The 21,840-nt window shown below is 41.2% G+C and overlaps 1 protein-coding gene across 4 annotated transcripts in view; it reads right to left on the bottom strand.

Moving 5' to 3' along the window:
• nlgn3a (neuroligin 3a) overlaps window positions 1–21,840 on the bottom strand; it is a 143,338-nt gene that overhangs the window by 56,918 nt on the left and 64,580 nt on the right. For all 4 annotated transcript variants that reach the window (XM_010896481.5, XM_010896490.5, XM_010896499.5 and 1 more), the window contains one exon: window positions 7,934–8,119. In XM_010896481.5, the coding sequence (XP_010894783.2) occupies window positions 7,934–8,119 (186 nt within the window). The remainder of the gene's footprint in view (window positions 1–7,933; window positions 8,120–21,840) is intronic.

Raw genomic sequence — 21,840 nt, 5'->3', positions numbered from 1 at the left:
CTGACACTAATACAGACACACACTCAACAGGGGGTTTGACAACAGTGTGAAGACGCTTACTTCCTGTTCTCCTTTACCTACCTCATTAGCCAGCCCCTTTAGTTCTGTGTGCGCGAGAGTGTGTCCCCGCGCCCGCGTCCGTACACGCACGCGCTCGTGCGTGTCTTCTCCCTCTCCCGAAGTGGAACACGTTCTTTTGAATGTGGCTGTTTCTTGGATAGGTTATCTCAAATAACAGGGCGGATCTGCATATTTATATATTTTTCGCTGGTAAATCAGTCAGGATAAGAAAGAGGGAGGAACAACAAAACACTGTTGACACTCTTGTTTTCTGACTTAATACTCATTCGGAGAGTGCATCGGGCTGAGACAACTCAATAGAAAGCACTTCTCTCGAAATCTAGCAGTCCACTTACATGGATAGGAAATCACTATTCCAATCCATTATTACATAGCATTTGCAGCCAGGTGTGCTAGCTGCTGGTGCCACCGTTGATAATTCATTGGATTAAAGATTTTGCTTCAAATTCTACCTCTCTGACGGCTTTGATTAGCTTTGGTTCAGCTGTTGTTTGGGTTTTGTTGCCTAGGCTACATAGACGACCAACAAACCAGATTGAATTACCACAGGACAGAGAGAGAGGGAGAGAGAAGGAGAGAGGGGGGGAGAAAAGAAGGGAAGCGAGAAAGATAAAAAGAGTAGAGAAAGAGAGAATACTGATCGAAAGAGAGGGAGGGCGACAAGGGAGAGCGAGAGGGGGGAAAAGAAAGGTTGTTTTTCAAGCAGCTGCGGAAAAGCATTTCATCTGTACTATTTCCTGTTGCTTCCTGGAAGAAAGACCCACTTCAGTCTGAAACTTCACTTAATTACTCCAGAGACTGAGCAAGAGAACGGGAGAGACAGAGAGAGAGAGAGAGAACGGGGGAGACAGAGAGAGAGAGAGGGGTGAGAAGGAGAGAGAGTAAGAGGAATCTGATTGCCATTCGTAACACTCCTCACAGCAAGAGGCCCCGCCGTGATCGAAAGCTTCCTGCTTCCATTTCCAACCATCTTGCTAGTTGTAGCTGCTCTTCTTTATCTCGTCACTCTGAGGACTCGGGGTATCACACATTTCCATTCAAGAGGCAAAAAAATAATAAAAAAGGCAGCAGCCCCAGTAATATCCAATTTGGAGAGGAGGAGACAGAGGAGCTGGTTTCTGTGGCTGTAAAATATCAAGCTAAGTGGAGCGAAGCATTGTGGAGGCTGAATAAAAAATGAATTTATGGTAAATTTCATCGGAAGCCATCGCAGTGTCATTCAACTGAAGGGAAACCAAGGCGATTAGTTACACTTTTAACAGCAGAAGCAGAAACGCAACAGTTGAAAGTAAACACTAAGTCCTTTAAACAGGCATCAAAGCAGCGATGCTAAATGACCTCTTTATTATGTCATTATGGTGATCACCTTAATCATATAACAGAGCCAGACATTCCCTGTTGGCATAATAATCATTATGGTAATGAATGGCATCCTTTTACATACATGGATTACCAGCTGGGGTCAAGAAGAAACTGAGGAAAAAGAAACAATCATATGAATACAGTGGGGTATTCATATGGGGTATTTGATACACTGCCGATTTTGCAGATTTTCCTACTTACAAAGCATGTAGAAGTCTGTAATTTTTATCACAGGTACACTTCAACTCTGAGAGACAGAATTCCAGAAAATCACATTGTATGATTTTTAAGTAATTAATTTGCATTTTATTGCATGACATAAGTATTTGATCACCTACCAACCAGTAAGAATTCCAGCTCTCACAGACCTGTTAGTTTTTTTTTTAAGAAGCCCTCCTGTTCTCCACTCATTACCTGTATTAACTGCACCTGTTTGAACTCGTTACCTGTATAAAAGACACCTGTCCACACACTCAATCAAACAGACTCCAACCTCTCCACAATGGCCAACACCAGAGAGCTGTGTAAGGACATCAGGGATACAATTGTAGACCTGCATAAGACTGAGAAGGCAACAACTGTTGGCGTAATTATAAAAAAATGGAAGAAGTTCAAGATGACAGTCAATCTCCCTCGGTCTGGGGCTCCATGCAAGATCACACCTCGTGGGGCATAAGTGATCATGAGGAAGGTGGGGGATCAGCCCAGAACTACACGGCAGGACCTGGTCAATGACCTGAAGAGAGATGGGACCGAAGTCTCAAAGAAAACCATTAGTAACACACTACGCCGTCATGGATTAACATCCTGCAGCGCACGCAAGCTCATGCCAGCGCATGTCCAGGCCCGTCTGAAGTTTGCCAGTGACCATCTGGATGATCCAGAGGAGGAATGGGAGAAGGTCATGTGGTCTGATGAGACAAAAATAGAGCTTTTTGGTCTAAACTCCACTCGCTGTGTTTGGAGGAAGAAGAAGGAAGAGTACAACCCCAAGAACACCATTACAACCGTGAAGCATGGAGGTGGAAACATCATTCTTTGGGTCCTGGAGTGGCCTAGCCAGTCTCCAGACCTGAACCCAATAGAAAATCTTTGGAGGGAGCTGAAAGTCTGTATTGCCCAGCGACAGCCCCGAAACCTGAAGGATCTGGAGAAGGTCTGTATGGAGGAGTGGGCCAAAATCCCTGCTGCAGTGTGTGCAAACCTGGTCAAGAACTACAGGAAACGTATGATCTCTGTAACTGCAAACAAAGGTTTCTGTACCAAATATTAAGTTCTGCTTTTCTGATGTATCAAAAACTTATGACATGCAATAAAATGCAAATGAATTACTTAAAAATCATACAATGTGATTTTCTGGATTTTAGATTCCGTCACTCACAGTTGAAGTGTACCTATGATAAAAATGACAGACTTCTACATGCTTTGTAAGTGGGAAAACCTGCTAAATCGGCAGTGTGTCAAATACTTGTTCTCCCCACTGTACATGTATATACATACATACATACATACACACACACACACACACACACACACACACACACACACACACACACACACACACACACACACACACACACACACACACACACACACACACACACACACACACACACACACACACACACACACACACACACACACACACACACAGTTATTCTTATTAAGCATTGTGAGTGCACTTGGGCACTAATGAATACAAAGGCAGGACAGCATATATCACTTTAATATGTAACCGTACTTTCCAGTGATGAAGCTCTAATTGTTAGGAGCTTCAACTTCCACTTTGTCATGTCTGGCCCTGTCTTTGAATCTGCCCAGCCTTCTCCCGTCATCTATACTAAAGTCTCTGCTCTGTCCAGGTTCCCCCTTTAAAGCACACCCAGTTTCTTCTTTCATCCTATATCTGGCCTCCGTGATCTGGACCCCAATTTTCAGCCCCTATGACCCGCCTGTTAACGCTCTCACTACGAACATCTGTGAGACGTCATTCCTCTTTTAAAACGGCTGTGACAGACTTGTCCCTGTCTACATGTTTGAACACCAGTTCGACGAACATCTAGCCAGTTCGCCTGGGGTCCCGCAGTGTTCTCTCCGCAGCTCGGTCAGGCTTCAGAACTGGGCGCGAGTATCAGCGTCGCCAAAGGTTCAAAATAACACCAGCTTCAGACAACCAGCTGCGCTGTGCTGCTGTTTTTACTTTGGCTAAAGCCGTTGACTCTGTCAACCACCATGTCCATATCAAGACTCCTGGTCTGGTTGGAAAACAGATCCCCTCGCCAGGGTTCAATGTGGCAAATCTGCGGTTCTGCTGCCCAAAACCCTGATAGGTGTTCCTCAAGATTCAGTTATCGGGCCGACGCTGTTCTCCATCCGTATTACTGGTGTTATTAACAGGCTTACGACCAGTAACAACCTCATCGCCCTCTATGCTGATAACGCTGTCCTGTACACAACTGGCACCTCACTGAAGACTGTGCTGTCCACCCAAAAACATGGCTTTAATAATATCCAACATGCCTTCCTGACCTCCGTCTACCTGTTAATACTGAAACAATGAAACGTATGCTCATCAATAGGTGTCCACCTCAACCTCCCTGACCCTCAAGCATCCGTGCCCTGGAATCTCGTTCCGCAACAAGGCATCCTTCACACACGCTGCCTGGGATACCCTTGTAAATACGACCACCCGTCAATCCTCCACTATGGCAATGTAATGTACAGGCTTGGCGCTAAGGAGCTCCTCGGTAAATTACATGTAATTTATCACACTGTCATGCGCTTTCTAACCAGTGGCCCCCTTCAACACTCATCCCTGTGACCTTTACACTCTGGTTAACTGGCCCTCGTTGGATACAGGATGCCAGACTCAGATACCTAGCGATTCACAAGGCCCTTCTAGATAAATCCCCACTCCATCTTAGCTCACTCTTTAACATCTGCTCCTCTGATAGCAAACAGCAATCTGGTCACTCCTAAAACCTATATTAATTTCAGACTGCCAGTGTCAAAAAAAAAAAAAGAAAGAAACAAGCTTGTCAGGTCGTGTCAGTTTTCTAGTCTGGTTAAATAATGGTCACATAAATAAAATAAGCATCCAAAGGCCCCAGAAAAATAAACGTAAATAATATTATTTGAAGTTACACCACATATAAAACAAAGTCATCTTTAACATAATAACTCGGGTGACTCAAAATGAGTAATGCATCTGAATACTTTTAGATTGGTTTTTCAGATCACACTGATATATTTTATATTAGAAATACAGCTATATAATTATATATAGCTATATAGTATTAGCATTAACAGGCCATTTCAAAATGTAAGACTTGTATGACAGCATAAAGTGTCAGTAAAGCATTTTTCTATAGTAATTGGTCATAATTTGGGTTTATATCCTGGTGGGTGATTAAGATGATACTTAACTAACATATCATGTGAACAATGAACAATGTGATGTTGAGTTACAAGGACTTTGACTTTCTTATCTACAGAGGCTTGCAGTAGTTAGTGCATACAACAATGGAGTTCTGCTCAAGTAAAGAGTTCAATCAACTCAGAAAAAAAATCTAATCAAATTAAGAGTTCACCCGAGCATTTAGGCTATTGTTCAAAATTCCCTGTGTTTTTCAAATAATTCTGTTCAAATAGCCTGAGTATTTTTAACTATTTGGGAATACAGAGCATGTATAAGAGTACTGTACTTGCACGGAAGTCAACCCAAATCCATTTTTCAATTCATCATCACCAATGTAATGCATCACACTTTAAAACAACTTGAAGTACCAACACCAATTTCTAAGCTCTCTTCAACAGTACCAATGAATGCTTTCGAGACTCTTTTTTTCTCTGTGATTGCATTTTGGACACACAGGGGAAAGAGAGAATGCACACCGCTCCAAAGCAGCAAACAGGACTCACTAGTCCAGAAGACTGTCTGATTGACCAGCCGACCAGGTGTAAATTAAGTTAACTATTCGTTCTACCAGCTTGAACACAAAAGAAGCATAATGGACTATTAACTGAACAACAGAATCTCTGACAGCATGTGTGAAATCAAGATAGTGTGCTACATGTGACACCAAAACTGACAAACAAATCCAGTCAATGTAATCTGGCTGATTATAGTTTCTTTATATTTGTAATCTGATTTCATAATCCCCTGTATATGTAATCCGTAACTACTCAACCCTGATTGCAATATGCAATCCAATATTTATACCACTTGCATACCATTGGCAGATATTTACCTGTACAAAAATAAGGAAATGTTGGTCTCGTAGACAATTGATACATTGTATAGAAACATACATGGGGAATTATATCTCCAGATACCCTAGGTTTAAGTTTTTACAATGAGTATTCAACCCTTTGGGTTGGTTTTTCATACATTGTTGGTTGTTAATGAAATTGATTTAATTGTGATGTATTTTTTGTCTACAATCTCCAGAAGCTATTTAAAAGACGATGTCAAAATGGAAGCAAAATGCCCATGAATAAAAAATCATATTAACACAAATGTATTTGGATTAGATAAGTATAAGTATAGCAGTAGGTTTTAAATATATTCTTTGATTAGATACTTATTCAGAGTCCGTTTAACTTAAGTGATTTGTTAAGCCATATTTTACATTGATACAGAAACACTAGGCATTGATTTAGATGTATTAAGAACATGTTGATTGATACAGTAACAAAGTAACAAAAAGTACGAGGAGTTTAACAATTCACCTCAAAGTAAGACATCGTTTCAGATTTTGTTACAGCCAAAGAAAAACAATTCCATGCAAGGGTGTTTTCCTCAACACAACCCCAGGGCAAAGACCATGTCCGAGTCAACAACCCTTGATGTCAGCATCGAGTGTGCGTCATCCATGATGCTGTGATGTGTCTAAGAATCACACGTTCTCATTTATAGCATTACATCAACAGTGCGTAAACATTGCCTGCCCCAGCTCTAGGTTCTCCTACATAACAGGCCATCTAGTATCCCATTGAACATTCACAATACCATGCCATTCAGTATGTACATGAGAGACAATTAAAAGCTGTGTTATTCCTTAAGGTCTGGCATTTTGACACATACAACCAGCGCTCGCTCTCCCATGCAGAAGAGACCCTGTCCACCATCATAGTTAGAGCTGCATGACTTCTATGCTGTACTCTCCATCCTATCCCTGGTGTGTGTCTGTGTGCGTTTGTGTGTGTGTGTCTGTTTGTGTGTGCTTGCACAGCCTACTACCACAGCCTAATAAACAGCCTAGCAACAACAATGCTGTGTAGAGGCACTACAGAACCACATTAGAGACCTTGTAAAGCTACACTAGATACTACACAGAGCTACATTACAGACCTTGTAAAGCTACACTAGAGACATTGAAAGTTACACTAGAGACTATACAAAGTTACACCAGAAACTACACAGAGCTACATAAGAGACCTTGTAAAGCTACACTAGAGACTACACAGAGCTACATTAGAGACCTTGAAAGCTACACTAGAGACTACACAAAGCTACACCAGAAATTACACAGAGCTACATAAGAGACCTTGAAAGGTCCACTTGAGACTACACAAAGCAACACCAGAGACTACACAGAGCTACATTAGAGATCTTGTAAAGCAACACTAGAGATTACAAGTGCTAAATTAGCAACCTTGTAAAGCAAAACTAGAGATTACAAGTGCTACATTAGAGACCTTGTAAAGCTACACTAGAGACTACACAGAGCTGCATTAGAAACCTTATATAGCTACACTAGAGACTACACAGAGCTACATTAGAGACCCTATACAGCAACATTACAAATCCTATAAAACTACATTAGAGTCCCTATACAGCTACATATGAGATACTGTAAAACTACATGAAAGGCCCTACAGAGCTACATAAAGGTCCTACAGAGCTAAATAGAGACCATATAGAGCTACATTAGAGACCCTAAGAAGCTATATTACAAACCACTACAATAGAGACCCTATAGAATGAGACTTAAGACCATACAGAACTACATTAGAGACAACACAGATCTATTGAGCATGTTGACCATTTAAGTGCACATCTCCTCGTCTATTAAGTTGCACAGTCATCTCCATAGACTGACTGGCATGACGTAAGCCACTACATGAACAACAATGGTATGATTGGATTGTTCCATTATGCATGTCTGGGGGGTCGGGGGGTCCCTGGATACTGGATATCCACTTTACCGCTTTCACATCTCCGGATAGCAAATCCAAAAACCAGTTATCTGAGGAAATGAAATGTAAACCAGACACTCAAGATGGATACACAGATATTCCCAAATGGAAACGGAACGCTAAATACCCTTACTTTACAACTAATATCATCCCAGGGAAACCACTTCCTGAAACCACTAATTACTAATTGAACTTTTAAATCAATACATCATCTGAATATCACCGTCCACGCGCTGACTTTTTGTAACACCAATGTAATTCCCCAGAGTTGCTGCCAGCCTGGTCCTACCTTCAGAGTGGTGGGAGAGGGTCAGCAGGCTAACACAGGACGCGCCTATCCCAGATCCAAACACCGTGATCCGGTTGGAGTCTCCTCCGAAGTATCCAATGTTCTCGCTGATCCACCTCAGGGCCTGGATCTGGTCCAGTAGGCCATAATTCCCCTTTGCTGCCTGGTCGCCTGTGGACAGGAACCCTGGGAAAGACACAGAAGAAAAACATACAAAGTTAGCTGATGACATAACGTGTATAAGTTGTTAACAGTTGGTGGGAATCCCGGAGAGGAATATGTCCTTACTATATTTGGTACAATATCAAAATTCGCCTCCAGAATCATATTTTTAATGCATGGAATGCCGGTGTGAACAATAAAAATGTTTATCAAAAATAACAAACACACACACCCCCCTGGAATATATGCAGTATAAGAACATTCTGTGGAGTTTTTTTTTTTCTCTTTCTCAAAACTTAAAAATGGTCACATCTAAATAACTGACTGAAAGAAAATACAGTATATAAAAACAATACTCTATGTAGATGTCCAAACACACACACACACACGTTTAATTATATACTAACACTAATCCTTTGTAACTTTACCCCGAATCTAACACTTGGGGCCGGTTTCACAGGGACAGATTAAGCCTAGCCCTGGAAGTCAGTGTTGAATGTGTCTTCACACATACCACTAACACACACACATACACACACACACACACAGCAACAAATACACACACACAGACACACACACAGGTGTGCATTGGTGTCTGTGGTGTGTGTGTGTGTCCGTGAGGTGTGTGTGTGTGTGGTGTGTGTGTGTGTCCGTGAGGTGTGTGTGTTTGGTGTGTGTGTGTGTGCACCCATGCAAAAATGTCTCTCAATGGAGGGTTTCAACAAAAAGCAACATGGTGGAGCTTTTGCTTCTCCTCCTTTTGCTCCTCCTCCTTTTGTGCCTCCTCCTGGCATGAATTCAGTTAAACTCAAAACCAATTTAACTTTTTCAACTTTTAACCCCCCGCAAGATATTTGTTCATGAAACTGCAACTCTTCACCTAGACACAATTATTTGCTGGGCAGTCACTGACATTTGGTAGATAACAATCCCCTTTAAAAACACTAGTCTTGGGCCTGGCACAGTTTAAGTCCTATCTGAATGTTCAGAATAATGTTCATCAGTAAATGAACTGATATTATTTCTCAAAGTGCCCCAGCTGCTACAAATCTCCCCCCGCCATCTCTTTCCCCCCCATTCTCTACCACAACCCTCTAAGCCCAAACAATCAAGATCCCGAGCTCTCATGTGAGATTCTGATTCACTGGAGTACATGAATGTTGGTCAAATAGAAAGGCTGTGTGACCGCGTGTCACCTCCGCATTATGGGAAATCAATGCTGAGCCTTCCTGGATGGTCACATATCACCCTGTCTATTGATCGGCTGTGATGAGAACAATACGTATCTATGAATGCTTTTCAGTTGGGACACCGAGAGAAAAGGCAGGGGAAATGTATGCTAAGAGAGCCTGAATAATGTAGATGTACTAGAAAGGTTCCTTTGTAAATCAGGATCTCTTTAGCCTTGGCCTATACGTTAGCATACTTCCTATCTGAACTTTTCTGAGGTTCAGAATTGAACGGACAGATGAGGAGAAAAAGCTTTTGAAATGTTGTAGATATCCGTTAGCTTCATCTCACACACAAAAGACGAGAGGAATATAACCATTAACTGTAAGATTGTTCAATACAAAACCAAATTCTTCATCAAGAAATATTGATTATGTTTCAAAAAGCGTACTTGGGTTCTTTCTGCAGCGTAAAGCAAGTACACAAGTCAACTCCCAGTTTTCAAATTCCAAACCTATTTCAAACCTAAGAACGCGAAATGGATAGTATGTACTACATTTACCGGAAGTATTGTTATTGTACTGGGGAGGTCTGGAAAACACAGCATGCCTCGGAGCATACTTTTTCACATACTTCTTTCCCAGTATTCACTGTGACTTTGGTCGCCTCACAGGGAACTACAACCGAATAACAATATCCATTGCTAACCTGTCATTGATATCGTCATTGCTTCAGATGTAAGCACTCTGCATTCTCACATACTAGACAGCAGGCCTATGCTTTTTCGGGTGGTCTCAGAAGAACACACTTGAAAGAACGGGAGAACGCAGGTACTCATTTTGAAATAAATCCACACTTTTCTGTAAAACGTGTGTCACAATCATAGGCACCCCTAGATATTTTGATGAATATCGTATCTTTCCATTACTATACAAGCATATTTTGCCCTCACACAAAGTGAGGTCCTGTAGGTGGTTCGAGAAGTAATCAATGATCCATGGAGCGGAGTTTGAGAACCGGAGAAGTTATTTGAATCTAAGGCTCACCAAGTCTCTTAAACTACAATTAGACATTAGCTTCTTACCAATAAGCTGTTCAGATACTTTGCCTGAAGGAAGCCCCTACTCATGCAGACATAGACGTTAGCCATTACAAACCTAGTTAGGTTTATCCACCCCTCCCTAAAAAGTCCTGAGCATGTTTGAGCATGTTTTAGCATTTTTTATGTATCATTTTTGAAAGCATGTTCATATGCTTACACAACCCAGTTACTTTGAAGTTAGAGGAATTTTCTTAATGGCTGACTTTAAGTTACTCTTGGCCAAAAGAATGCTGGCGAAAGTCTCCTTCAAGTTAAATCTATCTAAGAATATCTCACTGCCGTGCTCCCCAGAGTCGTTACTACCGTAAGAGTCGGTTCGACTGTAAATCCTTCAGCTGCGGCTTGTACCTTGAGTGAAATGCAACATGAAAACAGAAGCCAATTCAGTTGTTTGACTGGCCTGTGTATGCTCCCAATGTACGCAACATGGACTAATTGGACTAGACATTTCCAGCGAATCCCATCTCTTCATATGATGATATGTGACACTGAGCCTCTCTTTGGGAGCTACTGGAACCACCACTCTAGGGCATTAGCCAACACATATGAGAAAGAGGACAAACACACACTCAAACACACACAGACTTTTACAGCGTCTCCAGGGCTCAGGCCCAGCTGCATGATGGGCAATCGAACGTTATATCATCTGATACCCCAGAGGAAACCTCAACAGCTTGATCACCAATCAAACTTCCTGAACATGGATATACATTCAGGGAATGGCTTTCTGAACATGGATATACACACAGGGAATGACTTTCTGAACATGGATATACATACAGGGAATGACTTACTGAACATGGATATACATACAGGGAATGACTTTCTGAACATGGATATACATACAGGGAATGACTTACTGAACATGGATATACATACAGGGAATGACTTACTGAACATGGATATACATACAGGGAATGACTTACTGAACATGGATATACATACAGGGAATGACTTACTGAACATGGATATACATACAGGGAATGACTTTCTGAACATGGATAGACATACAGGGCATAGACATCTGAACATACACTACCATTCAAAAGTTTGGGGTCACTTAGAAATGTGCTTGTTTTTCATGAAAACATACATTAAATAAGTTTGAATGGGAACTATTGCAAAAATTCTTAGGTTTGTAAGGTTTGAAATTATAATAACTGTGTAACAGTGTCTAAGAATCCTCCAATTGCAGCATTTACAGTCTTGCAGACCTTTTCCATTCTAGTTGTCAGTTTACTGAGGTGATCTAAGGAGATTTCACCCCATGCTTCCTGACGCACCTCCAATAAGCTGCTCCCACAACAACTCAATAGGGTTGAGATCCGGTGACTGTGCTGGCCACTCTATTATCGACAGAATACTAGCTGACTGCTGCTTCCCTAAATAGTTCTTTCATAGTTTGGAGCTGTGCTTTGGGTCATTGTCCTGTTGTAGAAGGAAATTGGCTTCAATCAAGCCCCGTCCACAGGTTATGGCATGGCATTGCAAAAGGGAGGGATAGGCTTTCCTGTTTCAAGATGCCTTTTACTTTGTACAAATCGCTCACTTTACAACTACAAAAGCACCCCCAGACCATCACATTGCCTCAAACATGCTTGACAGACGGCGTTAAGCACTCATCCAGCATCTTTTCATATGGTCTGTGTCTCACGAATGTTCTTTGTGATCCAAACACCTCAAACTAAGATTTGTCTGTCCATTACACTTTTTTTCCCAATCTTCCTTTGTCTAGTGTCTATGTTATTTTGCCCAACTTAATATTATCTTTTTATTGACCAGCCTGAGATATGGCTTTGTCTTTGCAACTCTGACTGAAAGGCCAGAATCCTGGAGGTGCCTCATCACTATTGGCGATGAAACTAGTGATTTGCGGATACTATTTTATGAAGCTGCCAATACGCCTATAAAGATACTCCAATAAAAATCTGCCATTTCCAGCTACTAGTCATTTACAACATTAGCAATGTCTACACTGTATTTCTGATAAATTTTATGTTAGTCTACGAGACAAAAAATAAGCTTTTCTTTTGAAAACAAGGACATTTGAAAGTGACCACAAACTTTAGAACGAAAATGGTGACAAACATACAGGGAATAACCTACTGAATAACCTTGTGAACAGAGACAGACATACCGGGAATAACCTACAGAATAACCTTGTGAACAGAGACAGAAATACTGGAAATAACCTACTGAATAACCTTGTGAACAGAGACAGAAATACCGGGAATAACCTACTGAATAACCTTGTGAACATAGACATAGAGGGAATTACCTTCAAAACATGGATAAACATACAGGGAATACTATTTCAAACATGGATAAACATACAGGGAATAACCTTTTGAACATGGCTTGCACTCTTTTCTCACTATAGTGCACAAATCTTGGGCACTTCCCATAGGGTTCTCGTGAAAAGTACTACACTATTTAAGAAGTACAGAGACATTTGGAAAGCATTATAGAAATAAAAGACTAAGACACAGGGGTGTTATGGATGGAATGGTATTAAAACCTTCTCTTAGGGTGAAACTAATAATTTACAAATACCAATAGGAACCTGGAAAGGGCAGGAAAGGCAAGACAGCTTGAAGTGCTCAATGGGAGGACTTAGAGTAATGTCAAGAATTAAGTACACCCCTGGAAATGTCATTTTCTTTACATATTTGGACAAGTCACAAACATTTTTACTTTGAAACCATTTATGCAATGAAAATAAACAGAACTGCAATTTTTGGATGCAGAAAAGTTATTACACCCATACATTTAACATTATAATAAAAGGCTAAAATAATGTCAGGTCCCCCCAAACATGGGAAAATGATATACAAATCCTTAGAGTAACTTGGGAGTAAATTGGTCTGATTTGGTCTTAAACACATGAGTGTGTGGTAACATCATACCAAGATCAAAAGACCTATATGTGTCCCTCCGAAGAAAATATTTCAATGCCCATGAGTCTGGTAAGGGTTGCAAAGGCATTTCCAAATCATTACACATCATTACACTGTCTGATGGAGCACCTACGAATAGAAAACAATCCAGGCCACTGGCAATCCACATAGAACTGGTTGTCCCAACAAATTCAGCAAAAGATCTGACCGAAAGATGCTCATTCAAGTCTCTAAAAACCCCAGGGTGACATCAAGGGATCTATATACCTCCCTTGCCATAATCAATTTTGAAGTGCATGAGCCAACCGTCAGAAAGAGACTGCATACATTTGGCCTGTATGGGATGTCAGGAGGTAAGCCTCTGCTCTTAAAAAAGAAAATCAAGACATGTTTACAAGACAAAACCTGGGTGAAAACTCCAGGAACAATCTGTGCTCTGGACAGGTGAGTCAAAGGTGCAGACCCTTAATGACAGAGGCCATGTTTACTGCATGGATGTGGTGACGTTATGGCCAACTCAACACAACAGAGTCAACAAATCCAGGTTGTACTAGAAAACTCTTGAGGAGAGTGTGTGTCTGTCAAAAAGCTGACGCTGAATCAACTGTGGATTTTGCAAAAAAGCAATGATCCAAAGCACAGAAGAAAAGCAACAACAGATTGGCTTTTAGGAATAAATGGAGAGTTATGGAATGGTCAAAACACTGATCTCAATCCTATCACAAAGCTATGGGGGGGCTTTAAGTAGGCCATCCATGCAAGAAAGCCTTCGAACATGGAAACACCAGCTATTAAAGCTAGAGATCTACTCGTTTTGTCTACACAACAAAAATGCATTTCTGTTGATTTATGATGAATAAATGATTGAAAAGTTGAATATGAGTCCTTTGTTAATTTGGTTATTTTTCTCTGTAAATAGTGTTGAATTTAATATATTACATATCCATATTTCCAAGAATCAAGAAACATTTCTTTACAGGGGGTGTCCTTTTCACAGTATTTACAGATGGTGGTGATGCACTGGCCACAGCCACAACAAACAGCCTTAGTTCTGTATCAGACTGTCCTACTGGACGGACACAGGTAAGCACAGGACGGCATGAACATCATCAACACATTCACATGATGAACTGGGCATCATTCAAAATGATAACAACATTAAATAAAAACAAGCTCGAGGTCCAAACATGTACTAGAGGCCTCACCTCCCTGATGAACCAAATTATCTGCTCTACACTGTTTTCTTGTGGTTTCGGGGAGTGACAAGGAAACTATATTAAATTTCTTCAGCAAATGCTTCTCATGAGTCAAGAGGAACTATAGCTTTTTTTTCCCACACAAGTGACTGATTTATTTCATTTGTGTGTTTGACCAGCTGTATATACTACAGATTGGCATCTGCCTTAGGGTTTCAAACCATGAAGTCCAGTGGATGGCCCAGTACAGCCTCCAGGAGAAAAGCGAAAAAATTGTATATCAGAACTTACGGTCCTTTCTAATTGTCTGATATGGATGAAAATACCCTAATATAAATGTGTGTGTGTTTGTGTTTTGGTGCTCTATGACACCCCATCCCACCCCAACAATGTGTTTGAGTACATATTTTGAGTGTGTGTGGGTGTGTATATGTGCCTGCATGTAAAGGTTAGTATAGTCGTTTGTTTTTAATAATGGTGTTGCCCTTCTTAAACCTGTCCTCTTCCTGACCCCAGTTAAACAGACCACAGAGAGTGGGATGGGTAAAGCCATGGATCATGGACAGGGCTCTGCCACAGGCAGTAGCACAGGAAGGTAGACAGGAGTTGGTCACACATTATATCAACAGATGGTCTCCTTCAGACACTCCCTGAGGATGACTGACAGAAGGAGGATGGAGAGGGAGGGATGAAGAGAGACAGAGAGCGAGAGAGGAGGGGCAGGCAGGGAGATGGAGACAGGCAGAGCGAGGTGGGTGAAGGAGGAGGGAGACTGGGGTTGTTGAGAGATAGAAACAGAGAGAGCAACAGAATCTTCGGAGTTGATTTTGAAACATGACCCATTATTGACAAGCATCCATTTGAGACTTTCTGCATGGCGACATGTTTTGTAATAGGCTTCAAAGAAAAACTAGACTGTTAAAGGCAGGCATTGATTGAGAATGGATGTCCAATTTGTTATTACCGCCTTGCCTCATGTCAACAATTGCAAAGCTGGTTTGGGTCAGTGAAAGTTCCAGACATTTGTCCATTGATGCACATCTCGCCAAGCAGTTCCGCTTCGTTATATCACTGCTCACTCAGTAATGAAGCATTTACAGGCACATCCACGCTGAAAGAGAACACAATCTCTGGCCAACAATCCCAACTGAGTTTTCAGGCACCCGAGGAGTTGCTACGGCATGACAGGACAGGAAAAAACAGCCCTACATGAATCCTGGGACAATTTGCATCGCCCTCTTAGTGCCCCCAGGCACTGTCAGAACGCCATGACCAGGGTTCAAACTCCTGGTCGCAATGACTCAGCTGTGCTGGGAGGCAGCGACCACTACACAACCCCCTGGGGCAAGAAAACAACAGCATTTAACATCAAGTAGATTGCACTGGAGTTGTCTGGGGCAATGGCTGTGCGCTGCTGCCTCCAGCTCTGAGGGTCGATGGTTTCACCCTGATTCTAGGCGGTATCATTTTTTTTTGATACATTCTAAATAGGTAATGATTCGACCACTGGGGGAAAGACAGACTGATCTACGGAGAGGTGTAAAGAGACAGAGAGGGGAGTGAGAGGGAAGGGAAGAGAGAGCAGCGGTTGACCTAAAAGAGAAACGGAGACAGCACAGCAACACCACTATAGCAGAAGGGGGAGTCGCTACTGAAGGAGTGTTTCGGGGGTAGAAACTCGAATCTCTCTCTGAGAAGCCGATCCTCGTATTATCCGGTAAGCAGAGGACAACAGATTCACACCCCTCTCCAGAGGCATGCTGGGAGATGAGACGTGACTACTGCACAATAACCCTCATCAGCCAAATGGTTCACACTTCACACCCAGCAGCACAACATGTCAGCGGGGTTAAGACTGTAGAAGATGGAGCTATAGTGGAGTATAGGGTTGGGGGATGATCTGGGATTTGTTACACCACCTAGACATGTCAGACATGTCAAAGCCGAATAGATAAATGCTTGGGATAAAAGCCTCCGCTAAAAAGCATATATTAATATATTACAGGCCCGCAAATTAGAGCTAGGCAAAAATAAGTGGATCTTGTTTCATTTCGGAATGCACAAAGGTGGTCGGGACAGACGCCGTGGACACCAGCCCTTGTAGATATTATGGTCTACCTCCTAACCAGCATACAGGGAATGTCCCAAGGACGTCTCAGGGATGTTCTGGTGACTCGTTAATGTTTGCAGGGTAATTCAGCTCTTGTATGTGATGCCGTAATGTGTGTAATTGGATAACTAAGGATTTGAAAACTCACATCTGAATTCAATCAGCTGCAGACATATTGTAGGTAAGCTTCACTGCAGTTTACTAGCTATTACACACCTGTATTTAAAGGTCACCATGAACACATAAACATTATTCAGAGTAAACCCACATCAAGATGAATCTTTATCTGCATTTAATTAAGAGTCTCCTTATCCCAGCGCTACACAGCCAGCTATTTAAATATGCAGTATTCAAGCCAATGGCCCCCAGTGTGTGATGAGATGCAGGATCTAAACAAACAAACAAGCAAGGCTGGTCATTAGATTACAGAGGAATTTCGAGGTAGTACTCAATATGCTATCCTAGCAAGACAGACAGAGCCTACATCACCGCGGGCAGCATTTAAAAATACATGTCATATTGCTAGTGGTTATGTTTTAATTGAGAAGGGGTCAGCTAGCTGTTTTTTCCCTTTAGAAAGCAATTAAGATAGCTGGGTAATTGTTTTTATGCAAACGCTTTTTGTGAATTTACATGACTGTAAGACAGGAAGGCTATTGTGTTTGTGCTGAAAGAGATTTAGTTTTTACTTTGGCTTACAGCGATGATTGATTTCTTTCTCGACTTCACCATTGATTCGAGCACAGATGAATTTCTGTCAACAAACTAGCCAAGCCTGCTCCACGACTGATTATAAGGAATGCTGCGCGTTATTACCTGTTCTACTCTCTGTCTATACTAATGAAATTATGATCAAAGACAAGCTGATACAAATATGTAAAGAAAATGACTGTCATTAGCTGTTTGCTTCAAGGGTTCAGCACATGAGTACTTCTATTTCAGTCATGTTGCGTCTCTCCAGAAGATGTGCTACTGTATGAAAATAATGTGAGTCAAGAAAGGAAATGAACATCTCTCCACATATTACAGTTAGTGGTCAGCCAGTTAATAATAATACATTTTATTTTTATAGCGCTTTTCTTGGACTCAAAGTCACTTTACAATGCAGGAGTTAAGTACATTTGTAGTTTATAAAACTTAGGCCTGTTCCGCGATAACTCTGAATTGCCCTGCAAACACAGACAATTGTTAAGAAGACAATACAGCACTTTTAAATGCTTAAGAACAGATTTCACAAGATGCGCACAGATTCTTTAAAATGGTGTGTGAAAGTCTAGTAGAAAGTTAATTGTTTTAACATGCCAACATGGTATGGCATCCTGGATCCAAGTACAGGACCAGACTTCTCAGGGTGGTCAATATAGGCATGAAGATGGTAGAGTAGTAGAAAACCTAAAAACAGCTCAGTGACATCTCAAAAAAAATAAAAATAGATTTTAAATTACAGCTAACTTGGGGGTTACAGTGCAGAGTGTTGATTTTAAATTGAGCGTATTTGTCCATATCTCTCTGAGCAGTTCCCCCATTTTAGTGTCCCAAAAGTATCTGGACAACTGGTTTCACAGCTGTTTCTTGTTAGGCAGGTGTGTTTGTTTGCATCATTAGCGCGGCACAAGAGAGCTGTCAGTATTTAGTCTTGCGTCTAAGCTTTGTATTTGCGTTTACAAGTGTCTGACAATTCAAGATGGCACGTAACTCAAAAGGTATCAATCAGAAACCACAACAAAACATCAGATGTTCCAAAATCTCAAGTTTGTTAAATTAAGTAGAAAAAAGAAAGCAATGGTGAGGTCAGCAATGGATAGAGAGAGTAAGATTAAGACTACCTGGTAGATCAAGGAGGACCTCTACAGTGGATCACTGAAGAAGGCCTAAATGTATCAGCTACTGTCATGTGCAGAAGACTCATCCTGGAGAACTATGGGTCACTAGTTGGCCCCAGCAACACGACGGTCAGGTTACAGTTTACTAAACAAATACCTTAAATAGAGTTCTGGAAAACGGTCTTCTGGACAGATGAAACAAAGATGAAGATGTACCAGATTGATGGCAAGAGTAAATTGTGGAGAGAAAACCTAAGGTCCACAGCATACCACCCCCTCAGGTAAATATGGTGGAGGGGGTGTCAGGCTTGGGCATGGCTGCCACAGGAATTAGCTCAGTTACAATGTCAATTAATTTGTCTTCATTGATGTTGTAACTGCTAACGGCAAAGTGTACAGCAACATCATGTTTGCTGAAGTACAAGCAAATGCCTCCAAAATCATTGGTCAGTGATTTATCATACATCAAGGCACCACATGCTGCGACAGCAACTAGGGAGATTTTCATGGCCGTCAAGAGCTGTTGACGGGCCAAGTCAATCCTCCGATTGAAATCCATTTAAAAATGACATTCATTTGCTAAGGATAACAGATGTAAGACAATTGAAAAGAAATGCCAACTGAAGGTGGCTGCAGTACAGGCCAGGCAGAGTATTACCAGAGAAGACACCTAGCGTCTGGTTATGTGTACAGGTTGCTGACTTATGTTTTATGTGTCGTAATGCTCCTGGTACCCTACAATATGGAGGACTAAGTATAAAATGTGCTCATTTCTAAAAAGTTAGTTTACTATAAACATGCCCTGAAATTAAAGCTGACATCTACACTCTAACTCCACAGCAATTGTTTAGTTTGAAATCCAACCTTTCGGAGTACAGACATTCATATATATATATACTCATACCACATTTCAGCAGTGTTTTGGTCTTTGGCTTTGGTCAGATGAGGAGCACAGCGCAAACAGCAGCACGACTCTACACGGGGCTCCCAAATCTCTTGGATGTTTGGTACACCAGGAGCGCTCGCGCATCTCTAGCTGACACCCACACACCACCCTTTGATTCCACTGCTGCCTCTTTGTATAGCTGTATGTTACAGCTGAACCGTTCTGCGAGGCTGCATGTGTGCCCAAGCCTCGTTAGGTTAGAGCATCTGCTCATGCCAAAGCACTATTTAGGTGAAAAGGCAGCATTGCGAATCCCTCCGTAGGTATTTAAGTCTATCGACGTCGCTGAACTCTGTGTATTTCAAGTTAGAGATTTAATCAATAGGAGTGCTATATTATATTATATTAACAGTGCTCTCGGTTAAATATCTACTTATAGTACAACCCCGTTTCCAAAAACGTAGGGATGCTGTGTAAAATGCTAATAAAAACGGAATGCAATGACGTGCAAATCACTTATCCCTACATTGAATTAAAAATAGTACAATGTACAACTGAACATTTTTGTGGGGTTTTGAAGAATACATACACATTTTGAATTTGATGCCAAAAACACATATCAAAAAAGTTGGGACCGGGGGATGTTTAACATTGTGTCACATCACCTCTTTTAACAATACTCTGTGTTTGGGAACTGAGGAGACCAATTGCTGTAGTTTTGAAAGTAAAATGTTTTCCCATTCTTGCTTGAGGATTTCAGCTGCTCAACAGTTCGGGGTCTCCTTTGTCGTATGTTTTATTTCATAATACGCCAAATGTTTTCAGTGGGTGACAGGTCTAAACTGCAGGCAGGCCAGATTAGCACCCGGACTCTTTATCTATAAAGCCATGCATTGTAATATTTGCATTGTCTTCCTGAAATAAGCAAGGCCTTCCCTGAAAAAGTCTGGATGGCAGCATATGTTGCTCCAAAACCTGCATATATTGTTCAACATTAATGGTGTTTTCCACAGATGTGCAAGTCACCCATGCCATGTGCAGTAATGCACCCCCATACCATCGTGGATTCTGGCTATTGAACTGTGCACTGATAACAAGTTGGATTACCATCTCCTCTTTAGCCCTGAGGACACGGCATACATGATTCCCCAAAATTATTTCAATTTTTGATTTGACAGGTGTAGTGGAAACCTGCCCTGTGGCCCAAGTCCATCTTAAATGAGCTTAGGCTCAGAGAGCATGGCTGGGTTTCTGGATCTTGTTATATACGTTGTTTCTTCTTTGCATGTTAGAGTTTCAATGTGCATTTGTGAATGGTTTTCACAAATTGTTGTACTATTTGTCCGTGCAGTCTTTCAGATAATTATTTTGCCCAATCATGTTACTGACATGTCGCCAATTAACCTAATTAGTTGTGAGATGTTCCGCCAGGTTTGTTTTTAGCATTACACAACAGTCTTTTTCTGCCCCTGTCCCAGCTTTTCAGAAACATGTTGCTGGCATCAAGTTCAAAGTGGCCATATATTTTTCAAGAAAAAATAACATTTCTCAGTTTCAACATTTGATATGTTGTCTTTGTACTATTTCCTTTTGAATATAAGGTTTGAATGATTTAGCATTCTTTTTTCTATACATTTCATAAAATGTCCCAGCTTTTTTGGAAGCAGGGTGGTATTGCTATAAGACTGAGCTGTACATTGTTTTGACTATGTACTGTAGGAATTGATAATTGTTTGGTTTTTTACCATTTAGGTATGATTGAGAACACATTCTGATTTACAGTAACAACGTGCCTGGGAGTCATTAGTGTTAACTGCCTTGCTCATAGACAGCAAGCCAGAGTTTCCCCTCAGGGTTTACAATCCAGCAAACTTCATCAGAGCATAGAGTTCAGTAAAAGGCAGAAGTCATGAAAAGGCCTGTAATTCTGTTAAACAAAGTTATGTTTGCATTATACAGTTCATTTTTATGCACAGCAGAAATAGAACTAAACCACACTGTAATTTCAAACATTTCAGTTTATAATTATTTTGGGGGTATAGCTGCACAGGTTGTAAAACTCCATTTGAAATTGTAAAATTTTAAAACAATTCCATGTTCACATAGCACAAATTATTGGAAAGAGAAGGGCAAAACCTTCAGGGAGATTTTACGGTGACTTAGGTTGCTGCTGTATGCATATTCTCTCTTCGTAGCCTAGCGGTTAATGCGTCGGTCTAGTAACCAATAGGTTATTAGTTTGAATTCTTTATTACAATGTCTTTTTTGCTGTTTAGTATGGTGTCTGAAGCCCAGACAGAATGTGCATGGAGAGATAGGCTACCACTGACACTGCTGAATGGAGAGCGTTGCCTGCGGCCCAGTCTGTTTCTTCTCTCCTGCCAACTCCTTATGGAACTGTCATACCAAAGCCACATGTAGCTTAATAATGACAGCAAGGCAAAGGACTTGGCAAGAGCAAAGACAAATCTGTTTCCGAACTATCGAGACCTGTAACCGTTCGCTCAAATTCCCCGCTTCTTGTTTTCCTCCTTTTTTCCCAAGACGATGTCAGTGCTGTG

This window comes from Esox lucius, chromosome 4, assembly GCF_011004845.1.
Source record: "Esox lucius isolate fEsoLuc1 chromosome 4, fEsoLuc1.pri, whole genome shotgun sequence".
NCBI lineage: Eukaryota > Metazoa > Chordata > Actinopteri > Esociformes > Esocidae > Esox > Esox lucius.
The sequence above is the reverse complement of the archived record's forward strand: the minus strand, read 5'-3'. Positions and strand labels throughout refer to the sequence as shown.